The sequence below is a fragment of the Condylura cristata genome, unplaced genomic scaffold (genome assembly GCF_000260355.1).
Source record: "Condylura cristata isolate star-nosed mole 26May11 unplaced genomic scaffold, ConCri1.0 scaffold00003, whole genome shotgun sequence".
NCBI classification, from domain to species: Eukaryota; Metazoa; Chordata; class Mammalia; order Eulipotyphla; family Talpidae; genus Condylura; species Condylura cristata.
Window position 1 is genome coordinate 19,227,938 of NW_004567104.1, and position 19,426 is coordinate 19,247,363.

General features: G+C 34.7%; 1 protein-coding gene across 5 annotated transcripts in view; it reads left to right on the forward strand.

Moving 5' to 3' along the window:
• ATP11B (ATPase, class VI, type 11B) overlaps positions 1 to 18,117 on the forward strand; it is an 87,383-nt gene extending 69,266 nt beyond the window's left edge. For 3 of the 5 annotated variants that reach the window (XM_012733350.1, XM_012733359.1, XM_012733354.1), the window contains 2 exons: positions 9,614 to 9,744; positions 14,796 to 18,117. In XM_012733350.1, the coding sequence (XP_012588804.1) occupies positions 9,614 to 9,744; positions 14,796 to 14,874 (210 nt within the window). In that variant the 3' untranslated portion in view covers positions 14,875 to 18,117. Of the gene's footprint in view, positions 1 to 9,613; positions 9,979 to 14,795 lie in introns of those variants that run through there. The other 2 variants (XM_012733336.1, XM_012733344.1) reach the window with 2 other exon arrangements.
• Positions 18,118 to 19,426: the final 1,309 nt, after the last annotated feature.

The following is a 19,426-nucleotide window of genomic DNA, read 5'->3' on the forward strand; positions in this document are numbered from 1 at the left end:
TCATATCCTTGCTACTGTTTAGTGCATCTAATATTATGCAGTTTATTTTCTGTCTCTTCTATATACCTTTATCTTCACATGCAGATCCATGCTGTCAGTTTCCACAAAAAAAAGGCCAGTAGTTTAGAGATGACTTTCAGTAGAAGAGAATGAAAGCTTAAATCCCAGAACATCTGATAATTAAGATGCTAAAATTATATATTAACTTTATCTCCAGTCTAGTTTGAAGAAGAAAATACAACTACAATATTTGTTTTAATTTTGCCACTCTTCTGCTTTTTGCCCTACCAGCGCCTTGTGGATTCTTAATTATTTGTATTTTTTTAATTCTTTTTTTTAATGTCAGGGTGTCTGATCTGTCTGCATTCACTTTATTAAATGAATGGCTTTGAAAAAGCACTGATTAAATAACCTATCATATAATATGAATTCATAATTTTGAACTGTTGTAAAGCTTTACCAAATCTTTTGATTAACATCAAAAATTTTTAAATATTCTACTTTGAATCACAAATCTATCATATTTATGTCTGATTATATAGATGGGTATCTAAGTGGTAGTTAATTACATATTTAACACAAACCTAAAATTAAAACAAACTTAAACATTTGCCTTCATCTTGGTTAAGCGTCCTATATATATAGATATGTGTCACCTGTTATCCTTTCTAAAAACAGTGGGTATTTATCAAATTTTTGAATCTCAAAACAGTTAGGAGAGCTCATTATTTAAAATAATATTCTAGCAAACTCCTGTCAAGTAAAGATAACTTTAGCAATGATAAAATCATTTTTATGATATCATATTTTCACAGATGTTGACTTAAGTCACATTTTTGGAGCAAAAATAGAGTAAAAAACAGTACGGAAAGGGGATTATAAATTAAAGAGATCCGTAATATAATAAAATAGTAAATTTAATATTCATCTATGGAGGAACACAGGTAGTCTTTGTTGCAAGTGACCTGCCCATCCTGTGGCAAAACAAAGGGAGAAGAGCCTCTCTGGGGAGGCAGTGGGCCAACGCTCATGTGCCTTAGCACTGCCCAAGTCAGCACACTTCTTTGGGCTGGGGTTCTTCACCTCTCAGATGACAGTTTTGTATACTGCATCTATTTACTTACTGTCACCATCAGAGAAAAACAAAAAGAAGAAAATAATATTCAACCAAAGTTCCAGACAGAAATAACAGTTACTCCTTTGAGCAGTGAATGACCTGGATGGGCATTTGCTCACAGCTACATGAAGATCAGGTGCCTGCATTCTCTCTCTGCTGTTAACATCCTGTGAATTTTTAATATATCTTGTCTTTTAATTGCATTGAAGAGTATTCCTGAGGGTAATGAATGTATGGTAGTGAGTTTATTTTTGTGACAGAGAAGAAAGTTACAGAGATCAGATATCTTTAAAAACTTCATATTTTTAATCATATTTCTAAAGAACTATTAACACAATTGATGATTTTCTTTTGGGGAACAAAAAGAAAACATTTTCAGTACTCTCCCTTCCCTCATAGCATAAGTAAATCTGTATGTTAATAATAAGCTACTTTTATGTAAGCTTACTGTACTCTTAAAAAGGTAATTTTACCACTTTTTGTTTTATATATGTAAGACTTCAGTCCTAAGGCTGAAAATAGGTAAAATGAGGAAATCTGTGTTTTTTATTCACTGGGGATATTTTCTTACTTAAAAAAGGTTAAAATTAGTAAGGTTATTGGGAACATTTTTTTTTAAAGATTTATTCATTTATTCACATAGAACTGGGGTACAGGCCAGAGATGCGGAGGGTGAGAGGATTCACCAGGGACAGAGTGGGGAGCAGAACAGGCAGATCTACGAAGCACACCGCTGAGGGGAGCAGCGGCAGGTCAGGAGAGGTCTGCCCCACCATGGGGCCACACCCCACCCCACCCCACCCCGGGGCAGGCAGGAATCGAACTCATGTGGAAGCGGCCTAAGCCTAGCAGGAGACGACTTTAACCCACCGCACCACCAGGGAGGGCCCGGGAACATTTTTTAACTTCTCAGATGTCTTATACAAATACAGAAAAAGCAGCAGAAATTTATATGAATTAGTTAACACTGAAAAATATTTCAAATTAGAGATTAAATTGTGTTAAATAAATCAAGTGAAATCCTCCTTACTCAGCAGGCTAACATTTGAAACATTGATCCTTCTACTCTGCTAAAATTCAGTCCGAGTAGAGAAGTTTGAGAAGGGATCTTGAGCGGTATGAAATGGGCCATACTTCTGCAAGTTAGGATCCTAAATATTGGTGGCAAGGAATTTGTTCAATAGAAGAAAATGAATTTTTTTCCAGAAAAAAAATGATTTTAATTTAACTTTGTGCACTGGAAAATCATGGCTTTACTTTGTGTGCTTTGTTACATGCTCCTTAAGAAGCTGCTGTTAGCTCTCTTTTGTGACATTCATTTGTGTCTCACAAATTGTGGACCCCAACTTGCTGTTTTGATTCTAAACTTGTACACGGTGAGAGCATTATTCTGCAATATGAGACTTACTGCTTTTCTGTCCTTCCAGATGGAAGAAGATAAGGGTTCAGTCAGCTCAGCATATGAATTTGCTGAAAGCAGGCACAGAGGGGAGGACAGTAGGCGCCTGCTAGCTGAGCCTTGCAGCCAGCAGGAGAGTTCTTGCGTGCACTAGGTAGTACTGCGCTGGACCTTCCTGGGGACACATCCGCTAAGTTCTCATGCTTGGGGCATGCTGTGGGAGATCTGGCCTGACAGTTCAGTTTTTACTCCATTGAGTCTTTCACTGTTTCTCATGTGTTGTTTTCATTTACTTGTTTTCCTTTCCTGTGATCTTTCCATTTTTTTATGTTCCATCCCTAAGCATTTTATTGATCCTCTTTTGGAGCTACATTGTTAAGTCTGTTTCACCTCAAATTCTAACCTAGTAGATGTTCTCACTATTTATTGTCTTATACTCAAGAAAGTATTCCTTTTCACTTCTCTTTTTGAATATATAGCATGGTACTCATAATTTCTGATAATCAGTTTTCCCACTTGAAGTGTAGTTGTATTATCTCTCTTACACATCTTAATGAGTTTAGGTACTGAATTACCAAAATCTACTCTTGAGTTGAGTGATCAAACAAATAAGTTATTGTACTTGATACGGAATAATTTTCTGGTGATTTATAATTACCAAATTCTCAGGTCTCAGTTTTTTTAAACTTTCATAGTTATATCTTTGTAATAAAAAGTATGAATTAATGAGGACTTAATTAGCTCCCTTCTTGAGTAAACCCTCATAACTACTTCTAGACCTAATTGAGATATACAGAATATTTTGATGGTAGCAATTATGAAAGATAAAAATTCTTACCAATAATCATATTTTTACTGGAACTATTTGAACCACTTTGTATATCATAATACAGATGAAAAAGATGCTCTTGTGTTATCTGGGATAAACTCATAAATAAGGTTATCTTATCTGTGATAAAACCCTCATAAAGATACTTGAAGATTATAACTTCTTTACTTCTATTACAAATCAGACTGTGGAGTAATTACAGTAATTTGAAGTATCTGACTTACTCTAGATAACATTTTGTAATTAGATTATTTTAGTGGATTGCCCTAAATAGAAAATTCTGAAGATTAAGCAACTCCTGCTTATTATTGTCATCATTAATTAAAAGGAAACTCAAAAGAATTCTAATTTTAATTTTGTTTTGGGATGTTTCATATGATTATCTTCACAACATATTTCTCTTTTATTTTAGTTTGATAAATATAAAAAGATTTTTAGTTATTGAAATATACTTTGATTCAGCTAAGGAAAACTCAACTGAAGATTTTGCTAGGGTATATATATTTTGCCCTGGACAGTTCACAAGGCAGACCACCCACTTGGGATGTGATGATACTAAGACTAAAACTATGTGTGCTCTCTAATAAAACCCAAAAGTTTAAGTTCAAGTGGATATTTCATAAAACATTCATCTGATGCTGCCTTGCTTTAATACATCCATTTAAATGTACAGTGTGGATGAGAATTTAGCCTAGAATGACTCTGTTAAATGACAGGGACCATGTTCTACTTACTCAAAGAGAGGGGTAAGTAAATAGTTTTTTTTTTGTTTGTTTTTGTTTTTTTTACTATCTTGTGATATTTGCTTTCTTTCCCTATAAACAACTCAAAAGAAACCCCAAACCACAAATACGATTTTTAAAAAATTTTACTAACTTAGTTACATAAGAATAGAAGTCATCATCCCAGTCTGCATCCCCCCCTTCCCCAGCTTGTCAATAAATTTCATATATCTTCTTCTTTGGCGTATTTCTTATATAGAAGTTCCTTTAAAAATGCATCTTATATAATATTCCTGTTCTGTTTTCTCTGTCTGGAAACGGTAGTTACTCAAATCAAAATTTGTTCAGACTTGTCAACTCAGGCAGAGCCCTAAATGTTGACATGGATAAGATTCTTTGTTCTACTAATCTCCCTATACTGTCTTCTAACTCTTAGGCCTCCACTGTTTTGTCGTTTCTTTGACTCTGGATTACTAGCCCTACTCTGGAGCCCTTTCCAACCATACCTAGCAACCTGTAAGTCACTAGACACAGGGACCTTTCTCATTATGGACCAGGGGACTTAAACCCATACCTGAAACCTGTTATCTCCCCCAATAACAGGAAAAACCCATTTTAAAGAGAATTTTAACTAACTACACATCACTTCCTCTTTTCCTGTTATAAAGATACATTTACTTTTTATTTAACAAAGCAATAAACTATAATGAAAAGGAACAGAAAACTTAAATGGTCTGTATTCAGTGTGTGCCCCTTAAAGCTATGTTTTTCTAAATGAGTAAAATTCTGTAAGCAAATAATAACAAACATTTAAAAGACTGGTAGTACCTGAGAGATATAACACTAATTTCAGATCTGTGTTGACTTATTTGGCTGCTGTTTCTTCTGGAGATTGAAATGAAAAGGCAATTGAAGTTATTCTTACCATATAGTTTCATGTGACGTATTGTGAATGCTTGATTAGAGAACTGAGTTCTTAGCATCAGCTGTGCCACACTTAGTTCAATAATTAGTGTTATTCTGATTCTATTAAAATTGTGGCATTTATCATTTTCACTGATAGTCATGTATTATTTATATAATCACATGAAAATTAAAGGGGCACCTCTGCTTTTTACTAAGAATATACTAAGGTATTAAAATAAACTTATATAGTTCTTTATGCTTATTTTCATAGTTTAATTAAGGCAACAACATATGAAATATCCTCTCTGAAGATCACTAAAAGACAGGATAGCGATATTTTATTTCTAACTACCTTTCAAAGTTGTTAATTTTACATAGGGAGAAAGATAGAGGGTAGGAAATTTAAAGGAATGCATATGAGCTTGAGGCATGTTTTGGACTTTGAATAAGATACGGCAGTATCAGAATGTCATCACTAAATAACTACCTCTTGCAATTCTGAATAATCAGGCAAAGCTATTACTTGTTTTAAGAGTTTTCTTACTCTTAAATTTGGAAATCAGTAATTGATTACTTTTCATTTCACATGCAAAATAATACCATTTCCTTACACACAGACCTCTTTTTTCCCCCATAACTACTGTTTAAAACTTCTTTCCAAACTATCTCCTGTAAGGCTATGCAGGATGCTAATGATGGTTATTAAAATATTTTTTAAATTAAAGACAAAGAACTAATGTAATTAATATTTCTATATTCTTACCTAAACATAAAATTATTTGATTTGGCAGGTAAGATGCCATAAATGTGTAGTTAAAATAAGACCCACAGTGCAAATGTTTTATCAACAGTAATATGAAAACAATGGAAATAAGAGCAGTAGACCAGAATGTATTTCAAAAGGCAAGTTCTATAAAGATGAAAATTTTTATTATACCTGGTTGCATCAAGCTAGGTAGCAAGTGTGGTTGGTTGCAAGTGAGCCTTATTAATAAATCAAAATTTCTAGTAAATTAGAAGTTACTTATTGGTACCACCAAAGAGTCTCGCTCCCATTATTTGCTTTTTTCTTTTCTTGTATTTATTAATATAGAAAAGTAAAATGATTCCCTCTCTTTACTTTGCATGCAGTAAGATCCAAATGTTCCCTCTCGTTCCACTTTGCAATAATACTGGCAGCTGTGGCTGTAAGTACTCTGTCTAAGCTCCCAGTTCCTGAATAGAAGATCAAAGGTGTACATTGGGAAAGCAGTAGACCTTGGAAAACTGTAGCATTTTAATAGCTAGACTCTCAGAAACACAGTTAACCAACATTCAGCATTTTACAAGTACCTGGGCTTTTTTTTTTTTTTTTTTTTTTTAAGGAAAAGAAATATGTTTTGCTTAGCTTACAGGGTGATTTGAAAAAGTCATTTCTTTATACTATTTTGACATTTCAGGATACTTATTCTCCCTATTGGGTTGCCCATATTTTAATGTCAGTCCTTAGGTTTTAAGGTGAAAGGTGATGAAAGTACAAAATATAATCACGTAAAGTCAGATCCAGACTAAATCGGTGTTCCACACAAACGTGAACCACAAATGCTACTGACTCTTAAGATGTCATCTTCAGTGAATCCCTGTCAACCGGTTGAGCTCCATTTATGAACAGAGTATATGTTAACTCAAGAAGCGCCAAACAAGTTCCTGTACTCAAATTTCTGGTCTAGTTCCATACTCCTCAGGTATAAGTGGCTAAGGATCAGTTTGTTGTTCTCTTATTTTGTTCATTTCCACTTCACCATGGGCCAATATTTTTGTAAAATGCAATAAAAATGAATTACTAGAGGAATAAAATTTAAGATTTAAAAATTCTAGTTTCAAAATTATTACATTAAGAGTTATAAGATTATTCTGCCAAATTGCCATAGAATTTTTGAATAAACTCTCACAGACCAGAAATGCTGAATTGCTCAGAAGCTAGTGATAGTGATTTTCAAATCAACACTGATCATGGATCACACTTTGAGTCACACTGATCTTTTTGCAAGGGGACAGGAGTAACAACAACTCTCTTATATTTAGACTAAATATTTGCTGAATTTACATCATACTTTTCTGTCATTTTCTTTGCTTAGCTTGGAATGCTCTTCCTTCCTCATTTCCAGCTATTGAAATACCAACCAGTCTTCCAGATGTAACTCAAATGTCATCTTTTACATCAGGTTTCTATGTTCTCCCACCAGTACCAATAACAGCTAGGTTTGAACTCTGCCCCCCACACACACTTTTTTTTTGATAATTTGTAATCTTATACCATAATTATAAGAAGGTAGGATATTGGCTTGACAGGGAGGGTTGGGATCTTGAATCAAAGGAACCATAGCTCAATCCCCAGCAGGACAATCTTGAATAAACTCTTGATCTCTCTGTTTCCTCTTTAAGTTTTAAGTGAGACCATTCATAAAGAGCATCTTACTTAGTAACTGGCACATACACAAAATACAAAATACATTCTGTTAATATAGCTGTTACTCTTAACTTGTCTTGATGTATCTCCCATCATCCTTTACCTATAATTCGCTATACTGAGGACAGGATTGCTGTCTTTAGGAAGTAGCACAGTGCCTTGCTCAGTAAGTTGTATGTTCAATTTCATTACTTATTCTGTCAAGTAATGTAAACAATCAATTGAATAGAGTGGAGAGAGAGATGGATTGGTGGAAGGTAAGGGAGATTTAAGAAGTTGGTATTTACGGTGTTTAAACTGAACCTTGGTGTAGGGACAATGTTCTGACCCTCATGACTGGCCCTGGCAGATGCCCACAGGCAGGGAAAACTGCCTTGGTTAACTGCAGGAAGACTGCAAAGGAGCATGGAGAGGTCGAGCAGGAAAGGCATCCTGGTGTCAAATTACATAGAGGCTTGAGGTGTTGTACTTTCACCTTGGAGGTTATGGTAGCCCTGGAGTCCTGGTTTCCACTTAACGTGATTGTGAGATGAAGGAAACGAACCCAGGGACCCAAAACGGAAACTAGGAAATGAATGAAATCCTATTATCTGAGCATTTGCTAAGTTCTTTTTCTGAGTACTAGTATTCTTTCTGGTGTTGCTTAATGTTCCTTGGGTATGAGTTTATTGCAAGAAACAAGTGTGGGAATTCTACTGTCTAGCTCCCCCAATGGAGACTGACCATGCAGCCTCTACTTGATAATGCTTTAATCAGCGAGTCTGTTTAGAACTTCTTTGAACTAGCATTTCCCAAACTAAATCAGCCACAGAATTTTCATTAAGTGCCTTAAACATCTCACAAATACAGCTTAAGAAACAGTACCATAAACAGCCTTAAAGATATAGTATAAAAGGACAAGAAAAATTTGGCTATTCATTAGTGCTTAGCAGATCCTAGGATTTGGGGTAAGTGAGCAGCTGCCAGGCGGGAACCATTTTGTCTTATACTGCCTGGTGTTTGGCAGCATTACTTGAGCAGGGAGTCTGCTGGCCCTTACCAGGTCCCTGGGTTCACAGTGCTAGGCTGTCGATGTTCCATCACGTCGTCTCTTCTCTCTGTTGTGAACATCTCCACATATCCCCTGTTGCCATGCCTGCCCCTGACACTCAGTGATTCCCAACCTTTGCAGAATGTAACACCAGTGTATCTATTTAGTATTTCTTCCTCTAAAGATTTGTTATGTGGTATGTTATTACTTATGTAAAGGAAAATTAATAAAAATGACTGTGTTTAATATGACAGACCTTGACATTTAGCTTTACCATTGATTGGGTCAAAACCAGGGTTGGGACTCATTGGGCTATGTGATCATACTATTTTTTTTTTCCTTCATATTAACAAAATTAGAAGTAAGGCTTTATTGACTGATTTATTTATGCATGAATTAGTATGAATCTTACATATTGTAGAAATTCAATTTCAAATCTCAGTAGTACTATTAAGTTACTTGTTTAACCAATTTTAATACATGTATATCATCCATTAATTCTCGAAAAAACAAAGTGAGCCGATTTTGAGCTTGATTGGCACTGAGTAGTTGCTTAACAGATTAAGGTAAATGATGCTTTTTTTAAGGATAATTCTAAGGGATATGTAATGCCTATCTATTTATAGAGGAAGTAGAATCTGGCATCTAGTAAATACTACATAAAGTGTTTGCTACTTGATGATGATCATGATGATGATGATGATCATGATGATGATGATGCTGATGAAGAAAAGGGAGTTAGGTCCTACCTGGTGGTTATTTCCTAGTCTTCAAATAGTTCTTTCTACTTTTCTCAATTGTTAGATATTTTTCATTGAAATTTCAATAACATTTCTCCTAAACAAAACTCAGAAGAATTCATTTTCTGAGTTGTTGATATAAATCATTTCAATCATAGTAATTTATTGTGGTAAGATTTTAAAATCTTAAGTATTTCCAGACTTAAATAATATTAATCAGCTTAATTTGATATAATTATTTTATCTGATTTCAGATAGCATGCCTTTTAAATATTTGTGTATGATTACTCTTAATAACATTGCCATATTATGAAGACATCACACTACTTTTGATTTTAAAGTGTTCATTGTAATTTTTTAAACCCTTTTTGGAAATTCAAGTCTATAAATAACTAATTTTTTTCTGCTTCAAACCCTCCAGCTTACTGAAACAAATTCAAGTATCAAGTGCTTGGACTCCATGTGCTGTTTCTCAGGAGAAACAGCGTGCGCATCTTTTGGAAGAATGCTGGAACGAGTAATAGGAAGCTGTAGTCCCACCCATGTCAGCAGGTGTGAAATTTCTCTAAGTAGCCTTTGCTGCAAATGAGTACCCTGTAAACTGGAACAGGACGAACCTGCATCTGTAGGTCCCTAATAAATCAGAGGCCGGTTTTACCAACTGAAGCAGGAAGTGTGCTACTTATTAGCACTCGTCCATGTAGATTTCACTGTGTGGTTGGGGTAGGGGTTCTTTCACTGACAAGGAAGAAAAAAAGCACCTTTTGAAGAGACTTTTCATCTAATGAATAAAAACATTTTCTTTATAATCTTTTCTAAAATGTGCCAAATAGGAGTGTGTATGTGGTACTCTTATTTAGTTTTTATAAGTATTTTTTTAATTATGCCTATACTACTGTTTCTGTTCCTATACTTCATTTTGTTTGCTTTTTTGTATTTATAAATTAACCCACAAATAATATTAAATTCAAAAGATAAAGGTTTTTCTTATTCTCCCTACATATTTTCTAGTCAGTCATTTGAGACTGAGGTATTTATAAACAGAAAAGGCTGTATTTCTGTTCTCAGATCCCTTTTTTATCTCTATAATGAGGTTTTAAAATGAGTTGTGATTTTTCAGGTATTTATGCTTGTTGGAACAAGCTCTTTAAATCATGTTTTAGAAGAATCTTAGCATTTTTGTTCCTTCCCAGTCTACTTCTTGAATTCGACTTATCATAGTTCTTGATTTTATAGATCATAACAAAAAATGCCATGGTGGGGGGGTGACACAAACTTCCTTGAAATTGAAGTGGATTTATGTCTTGATAGATATACCCAAGAGACAAATTATTATTTAGAGCTATTAAGACATAGCAATAACTTTGTTCACACTTTTGTGTCTTTAGATGAATGAGATCATATTTCCAGAGCCAAAGCAGCTCTGCACTGGTGTGCAAGGGGGTTACAGGTGGGCAGGGTAGATCGCAGCTCCCATTTCACAGTGTACCGCTGGAATGTACCACTCTCTGTATGCCCCGTGGCTTGGAAAAGATGAAAAACACCCCAGGAACAGAGAAGAAAGGGTAAAGGAGGCCATACTTTCATCTTGTTGGTTCAAGAATTTTTAGTAGTTTTGTATTTTCAAAGTAATGAAAATGGTATCATTCATGTGTCCTAAAATTCAGATAACTTTAACTGGTGAAAATATTAATTCCTTCTTTGTTTTTAGTTACACCCGTGTCTTTATGGTACAGTTTGGTTTTTTGTTTTTTTGTTTTTTGTCAATAGCATATTTATAGTAAATCATATATAGTTTCAGGCCCCAATTACTGATTATACATATTAACAAAAATAATTCCATAATGCTAATAGATTTATCATTTCATTCTACATTGAAAAATTGCTGTGAGCAACTGAATTTATCAGGATTTTGTTATGACTTACACAATTGTATTATAAATTACATTACAAGAAATCACTTCTATCATGTACCTAGGTCAACTAGATTCCCAAAAGAAGTTCTAAAAGACCTAATTTATAAAATTAATGAAGACAGTATTGTTGCACAGAACTAAGGTAGGAGTTGATCAAAAGACTACTATAGAGCAGAATTTTTTTTTTATTTTACAAAAGTTTATTTTTACATCATTTTGTACATTTTTTTTTCTCAATTGTAATCCCTGCGGATTTCCCATCACCAAGTCACCCGTGTGCCATCACCATAATCCCATGCATTTCCCTCCCTACCCCCCCATTTTTGATCCCATTCCCCACTCCACCCCTGCAAAATGTCTCTGATATATGGTTGTTCATTATTTTTGTTATTTTCTCGCCTGGTCCATTAAACTCCTTCTATGAGTGAAACCATCCAGTATTTTTCTTTCTCTTTCTGGCTTATCTCACTAAGCATGATCTTTTCCATCTCCATCCAAGTTGCTGCAAAAGACATGTGTTTCTCTTTTTTGGTTGCTGAGTAATATTCCATTGTATATATTTACCACATCTTTTTAATCCAGTCATCTACTTTTGGGCATTTGGGCTGCTTCCATGTTTTTCCAATGTAAATAAAGCAGCAGTAAACATGGGGGTACAGTGTTTTTGTGTCTTTTGGGTAGATACCTAGGAGTGGGATTGCTGGGTCGTAGGGAAGCTCCATGTTAAGCAGTTTGAGGAACCTCCAAACAGTTTTCCACAGTGGTTGTACTAGTTTGCATTCCCACCAGCAGTGCAGGAGAGTTCCTTTCTCTCCACATCCTCGCCAACATTTGTTGTTGCTAGTTGTTTGAAGATGTGCCATTCTCACTGGGGTGAGGTGGTATCTCATTGTGGTTTTAATTTGCATCTCCCTTATTATGAATGATGTTGATCATTTTTTCATATGCTTGTTGGCCATCTGCATTTCCTCTTTGGAGAAGTGTCTTTTTAGTAGAGCAGAATTTTTTAAAATTTTACTTCTAAAAGAAGTCCCCTTTATCAATATAAAACCTTGATGGCTATTAAAGGAAAAATTTAGAATTGGGCCTCCCTGGTAGAGCAAGGGGAAGCAAGCCTCTAACGCATGAGCTCAATCCCTGCCAAGGAGCTGACACACATGGCATAGCAGGCTGCTCCTGTTTTGCCTGCTGCTCCCCACTATGTCTGTCTGGTGAACCCTCACCCCTTCCCGATCCCATACATGTGGCCTATACCCCAGCTTTTGTATGCATAAATAAATAAATCTTTTTAGAAAAAATAGAATTATTTTAAATGAACAAAAAATAATTTTCTGCTCCATATGTTCCTAGTATATTCTTGATATCTAGCTATTTTTGTGCTGCATTATTACTTTTGAACATGCTAAAGAATTAAAGGGTTTATTTTTGTATGTTATCTTCAAAGTATTATTATCTATACTTGGCTTCCACTTAAAACTGTACCATACTTTTTTGGTAAAACTTTTTTTATTCTCCTAATAAAATCTTCAATAGTATTTAATATCTTATTTGACAAATTACCAATACCTTTCCAATTTTGTCCAACATCTCAGGTTATACTATTGGTTACTACTGTTATTATCTCCCTCTTTTCTTCAAATGAAAGATCTAGTTGAGATCTAGTTGTTGTTTTCCTAGTGGATAAAATCGCATGTACAGAACCACTTGGTGCTTTTCAGAGGGCTATATGAGAATTGCCATTAGCATTGCATTGAAACTTTTAAAATCATTTTGCTATGTAGAGGGTTTTTTGGTTTTTACATGTATTGTGTTAGTGAAATATGTTTGGCATTTATGTTTTGATTTTGGAGCAGCATATAGTCTATGTCTGTCACATCTAATTTTAAAAGTAGGGCAAGGCTGATAGCTCCATCCTCAGATTTAAAGGTGAAGCCCTTGCATATGTGTTCATTAGTATCGTGGACATAAGAGGTAATGAGCATCATTTGAGGGGAGGGGCAGAATTCCTCAAATATTGAATGTTTACCATTCACAACAATTCTGCTTACATTTTATTCATGTTGTCAAAGGGGTGTGCCATACTGCAGGCACGGGTTTCACAAGCAGCATGGTACTGTGCCCAGCGAGCTGCTCTTCAGCAATAAGTCATTTTCTGTTTGTATTTTACCTACAGTTACTTCACCCCAATCAAAAGTACCTCCTAAATAGAAAAGAGTTAACAGTTAATACGTACTTCAGGTGCTTAATCTTCTGTCAAATAGGATATTTACTATTTAGATGCACATGTATGCTTCAAAAATAACAAAATTGAAAGAAACCTTATTAAGATTCTTCTATGTAAGCAGTGGTTAGAAAGGAGGCAAAAATAATGTAAAATATTGGCAATCTGGGAGTAGAAATCTGACTCTAGATAATTGGATTAACTATTAACAATTGATAGTTAATTTTTGTCACACGTGTCTGAGTATACTTTTTCTCACATTAAGTATTTAAGAAATGTTTGTGTTGTTACTTCATGCATTCATTTTATAAATACTGAGGCCTGTGTGCCAGACACAGCTCTGGGTGCTCAAGAGATGGCAAACCAAGGTAGATATTATTTAAGTTTTTCTGGACGCAAGTAAAATTAGAGAACCAGCAAACCACTTGATATAGTTGCTTGCTTGTTTGTCGTCTTTGCCAATTTTGTAAAATTTGTAGGCTCCAAAGTTCATTATGACTGTGTTCATAGTTAATAGACTTAAATTTGAACTACATGCAAACTTAGCATCTCCCAACAGATATTTGATAGAGGTATATTTGGGCCTTTTTAGATGCTAGTCTCTTCACTATCATTTTTGTCTAAGCAAATAAGGAGTTCTTAGGAAAGTATTGAATAACATAAAATGTACTTATTAAGCGCTTTAATCTTTTAAGAAAAGCTATTTTTGACTTGGTGATCCTAATATTGCCTTGAAATAATTGAGGTTGTTTTAAGCAGGTTAATTTTGGTCTTGATTTATTGAAGCTTAAATTAATACAGGAGCAAATAAATATTATGTAATGAATTGCTTATGGATCTATCATTCAAATAACAGTTAACTTTTACAGTCTAGTAAAAGACCATTTGTTCTTAGGTGAAAACCTAGTAACTTACAGGTCACTTTGATACATACTGACTTAAACCATCTTACTATATTCAAGCTCATTATGCTAAAATATTTAGAATTTATAGCTATAGTAATAATAATATATGCCTATACTACTGTTTCATTCCAAAGCTTTTGGTAAGTGGCTTGTTTGTTTACTTCTGTCATGTCAAAGTACAACCTGTTGTTCTTCAGTAAAGACAACCCTGCATATAACTCCTAACATATTTATTTCCTGTTGAATTGTTAAGATTTAAAGAGTATCTCATGCGTTACTACCTGTAGAAATCACTTAATGGTAATGAATGTCTGAATTTTGGCTAATATTTTTATATGATGATAGAGCATATTTTTCCCAAGTTTTTGTATAATGTAATTTGAATGGTCATTTAATGCTAGAATTGCTAGAATGAAGAGTTTTTCTTTATATTTTAAAAATGAATCAATCAGTAATTATTCATAGCTCAAATTGCATTTTATTCCTGTTTTAGAGTAAATTTTTTTCCCAATTAAAACATAGGTCCTGGTGAGCCAAACTTTTCTCTTATTGTTACTTTAGATCATGGAGTGCATCGGATCCTTTCTATACCAACGACAGGAGCATCTTGACCCTCTCCACAATGGACTCATCTTCTTAATAAAGGGCAGTAGTACTTGTGGGAGCCATTTCAATTCTTTTCCTAAAATTCCGTGTAATCATACTAGTAATGGCCACATTAGCTCTGCAGAATTACATTCTAAAACCTCCAGGGTGGTTCATACTCACTCACCATGGCAAACAAACATAAAGCATTAACGTGAACCTCTCTTAACCCCCTTAATTTAAATTTGAAAATGTTAAACTTATGAGTAAAGAGACTTTCCCATCTCTTCATCTGGGTTGTCCCTATGCTTGTGGGACTCCGAATGGCATCTCAGCCTTTTCTAAGGCTAATTATGTTAATATCAATAGAAAAGGGAAATATTCCTAATTGTATTTTTTAGTATGAGCTTGGTTATTGAGTCTTCTATTTAAATCTGCTTCTGTAAATTATGCTAAAAAGTTTGCCTTGAAACTCTATTTTTTTATTAGAGTTATATTTGAAACTTTTCATGGGAAAAGTTAATGTGAATTGTAAAGAATTTTGGTCCCTCGGTGACCCATGTTGTTAATTTGTTAGTGCTTCCTGAGTTCACAGAGCAAATTAGGAGAATGCATTTCCAACCATTGTTTTACTGCACTGTGGGTAGTAAATATATATGGATACCAAACTTCTCTAGAAAGTACTGTAACACAACTAGTAAAGTTAACCATATACATGCAAAGAATATATCATAATTTATATGTAAATCAGGAATCAAGTCCACTCACCAAATTTCAAATTGATGCTTATAATATTTTTGTGACAAATATGAAGAACCTGTAGTTGTTAAATACCATTAGAATATTATTTAATGTGTTATCATTGCATCGTTTGCATGCTTCAGTCTGGTTAATATTGCTTTTTTTTCTGTATCTGAAGGCTCTGTTTATAGTATTTTATGACACTGTTGTAAAAATTCAACTCTATCAATAAAAAACAAGTTTGGACAGTATATCTTGTAAATATTTTTAATTCTCAAAACGAAATGTTAAAATGATTAAATCAATGGGGAAAAAAGAAAAGAGATGCCTCTTTCTGTATCTAACTTAAAGTGCACCTGCCTTTCAGTAAGATAAATTTTAGAATAAGCAATTTCAGACAAACTTGAAATTGCTCTATATCCCCACAGTCAGTTATATTTTCAGACATGGCTATAGAATGAAACAATTTTATAGAGTAATGACAGTAACAAACTAAAATGCTGAGAATGATTACTCAGGTTGATATCATTGTAACTAGCGTTCCACTTCCATACTTCATCTCATCCTGAATTTACCATGTAGATTCAGTGTTGTTTTGATTAAAAACTAATATTCTAAAGTTTGGAAATGATTATTGATTTAAAAATCACCCAGCTCTTAAGCATATATTGATTGTGTATATATCCATTTGAAATGGTTAAGTGCCAAAATTTTCTCTGGAATATAACTCCTTTTTACAGATTGCGTACATAACCTTCTTCCCCTTTCACATTTCATGAATATAAGTTGGAATGGTATAGGAATGGTTGGAAAAGAATGGTGAGTAAACAATTAAGAATTGACCTTTATTTGCTGGTAAGCTGTCTTCTTGGTTTCAAAAATGTTAAATTATTGATTTTGCCTAAATCTTAATTTTCATAAATAGCTGTTATATTCCAGTTTGCTTTTAGAAAGACACTATTCTTTCTGGAAGTGCCATAAAAAGCTGATAAAAAGTACAACATGTGCTCTTACCAGCTCATGTTCCAGAAGCAGTAGTCAGAAAATACTCAGGAGAGCAGTTTAATGGTAGATAATATGGAATTTATTCTTACGGGGTCTTATAAAATGTGCATATAACAAATGGCATTCAGTGGTTCTACATTACCTCTGTCTTATAGCGTTCATTTGCCATCCACTACATGGACTACTACAAAGCCGTGGGCAGTTATGACAGCGCAGAGGTCAGCTGGCCTACACAGTGCTTAAGATGTGAATTTGCAAAACTGCAATTTTCTGCACTCACCATTTGAAGTTATTTAGGAGCTTTATATGAAAAAAAGATAAATGGTATTTGCTGTTATGCTTATCCTACTCTGTTCAACATGTGCTCCAGGGAAAGGAAGGTATCTTATAAAAGGGGTTTCTTCTTTTCATTTAAGAAAGTAACAGTGCTGTCTACTAGCATTCAGTACTTCTCTAGCACTGACATTCATATTGCAAAACTGTTATACATAACCAGACCTCACAGAAAATTTCTCCTTTGTATATTTTTAAAATCCTAAGGAAAGTACAATGTTGATAATTACCTTAGTTTTTTTTTTTTAATCTGCCAAAACAAGAGTTACGATGCTACATGTGCTATTGCTAACTAACCAGTGGTCTCAAATAGATTTTCCTTGTTTGCTTGCCTTTCCCTACTCTCAAAACTCTTAACGCTGAAGATAATAGCAGCAAGTGCCAAGCTAGCTTCTAAAATTGGTCATCAGTTGCGTAGGTGGCTCCACTGGGTAAGCACCATGTTAGCAAGCCTTGGGCTCACCCTCGAGCACAGTCCACAAGAATTCCAGCTACCAGGCTTGCTGTGGGGCTGAAGAAAGACAGGGGTAAGTTTACAGTTTGAATTTCTTGGAGGTGACCCCCGTTGGGTTATTTCCAGGATGTCCAAAGACGTCCTAGACTCATCCAAACTCCAGCATTGTCCTGCCTAGATTGAGTACACAATTCACCCTGTTAGGACATACTTTACTCAAACTAGAGTCGTTTCAGCTGCCTAAGATTGTGAAATTGTGCTTGTGTAATAAGCTTGAGACACATCTACCTGATAGGAGTTAAGGCCACTAAAAAACTTATGATTAATACGGAACGTTTTTAAAATACAATATTTGAAAAGTTACTACAGACTGGGGAAAATCATATTTCTTTGTCCCCGTAAAGATCAATTTGTGGAATAATATAAGCAGTTATGAGTAAAATTAACACCAAAGGATTATGTACAACTTGTTTTATAAAGTTTGGTGGCCCCTTTGTAGATGTTTTTTCTTGAAACGAGTTAATCTATTTTCATAAAAGTAGAACATTAATAAAATTTATGAGATAACATGAATGATATTCCTACCAAAATAGATTATAACTAATGATGTGTCTGTAGTAATGGTGATTGTTAGATTTTTATGAGGAATTAGTAGCCAGAAGAACTGTAGCAACTCTTAGTTTAAAATTTTGGACCTCAGACATTGTGACTGTCTAAATCTTTAAAAATTCCTGCATTATGAATAAATATAGTATGCTTACTGTACAGCTCTTGGTAATTTTTTACAATTTATGAAATTATATTTATCAAATAAAATTTTACTATATAATTTAAAGTGTTTTCCATTATTTAAACATTTTAAGTCTCTCTTTTGCTCATCACAACCAGAACTGCCAAATTGTTTTAAGTTCAATTTCACCATTTGCCCTCATTGTAGTACTAGAAAGCCGTTATGCCCTTAACTGACCGCAGTTTTTAATAGAAGTTCTTTGATTACCCAGGTTTTATAGAACATCTGTTCAGCCCCTGAAAGAGTTCTAATAGAAATGACCTACTGTAAAGAACAACACACTTCAACTAAAATTGTATCATTCGTGTAAAGCTTGCCAGTGGTATTTGGGAAATGCCTTGGTCCATGCAAAAGATGTGGCCTCTTTAAGACATAAATGGTATAAGGCCTCCTTGGTGGCACAGGGATAAAGTCATGCTCTCAAGCTGTCAGCAGCCACTGCAGCGTGAGTTTGACCCCCTATCAGTTAGTAATCCACATGGCCCTACATGGTGCAGCAGACCCCTCCTGCTTACATGCTGCTCCCCCAGGCAGTGTACTTCAGTCCATCTGCCTGTTCTGCTCCCCACTCTTGTCTCTGGTGAATGCTCTCTCAAACAGCCTACCCCCACATCTCTGCCCTACACCCCAGTTCTTGTGTGCATAAATCTTTAAAAATACATATAACTGGTATTATATATAGCATATTCAAAATAGTCTAGCCTTCTCCTTCAAGCTATACTCCAAAGACATAATAATCAAAACTGCATGACACTGGAACAAGAACATAAAGACCAGTGGATTCAGATAGAAAACCCAGATATAACCCACAGGTTTATGGACAACTAATCTTTAACAAAGGAGCAAAAAAGATACAATGGAACAAAGAAGTTTGTTCAGCAAATGGTGCTGGGAAAACTGGGAAGCTACATGCAAAAAAATGAAACTAGATCACTACCTTTCACCATAAGAACGGAAACCAGAAAATACCTGGAAGCAAAGATGGGCTAAACACTACAAGACATCTTTAAAGATAGAGCACCCAATGCCACGATAGTGAAGGTAAGGATAAATAGATGGGACTACATCAAGTTAAAGAGCTTCTGTACAGCACAAGAGACATTACAAAAAAGACAACTCACTAATTGGGAAAAAATTTTCTCACACAAAACTAGTGATAAAGGGGGCCCTCCCTGCTGGTGCAGCGGGTTAAAGCACAGCACTAAGAAGCTTAAGCCACTTCCGCATGAGTTCGATCCCTGCCTGTCCTAGAGGTGACCAGCATGGAGCAGATCTCTCCTGACC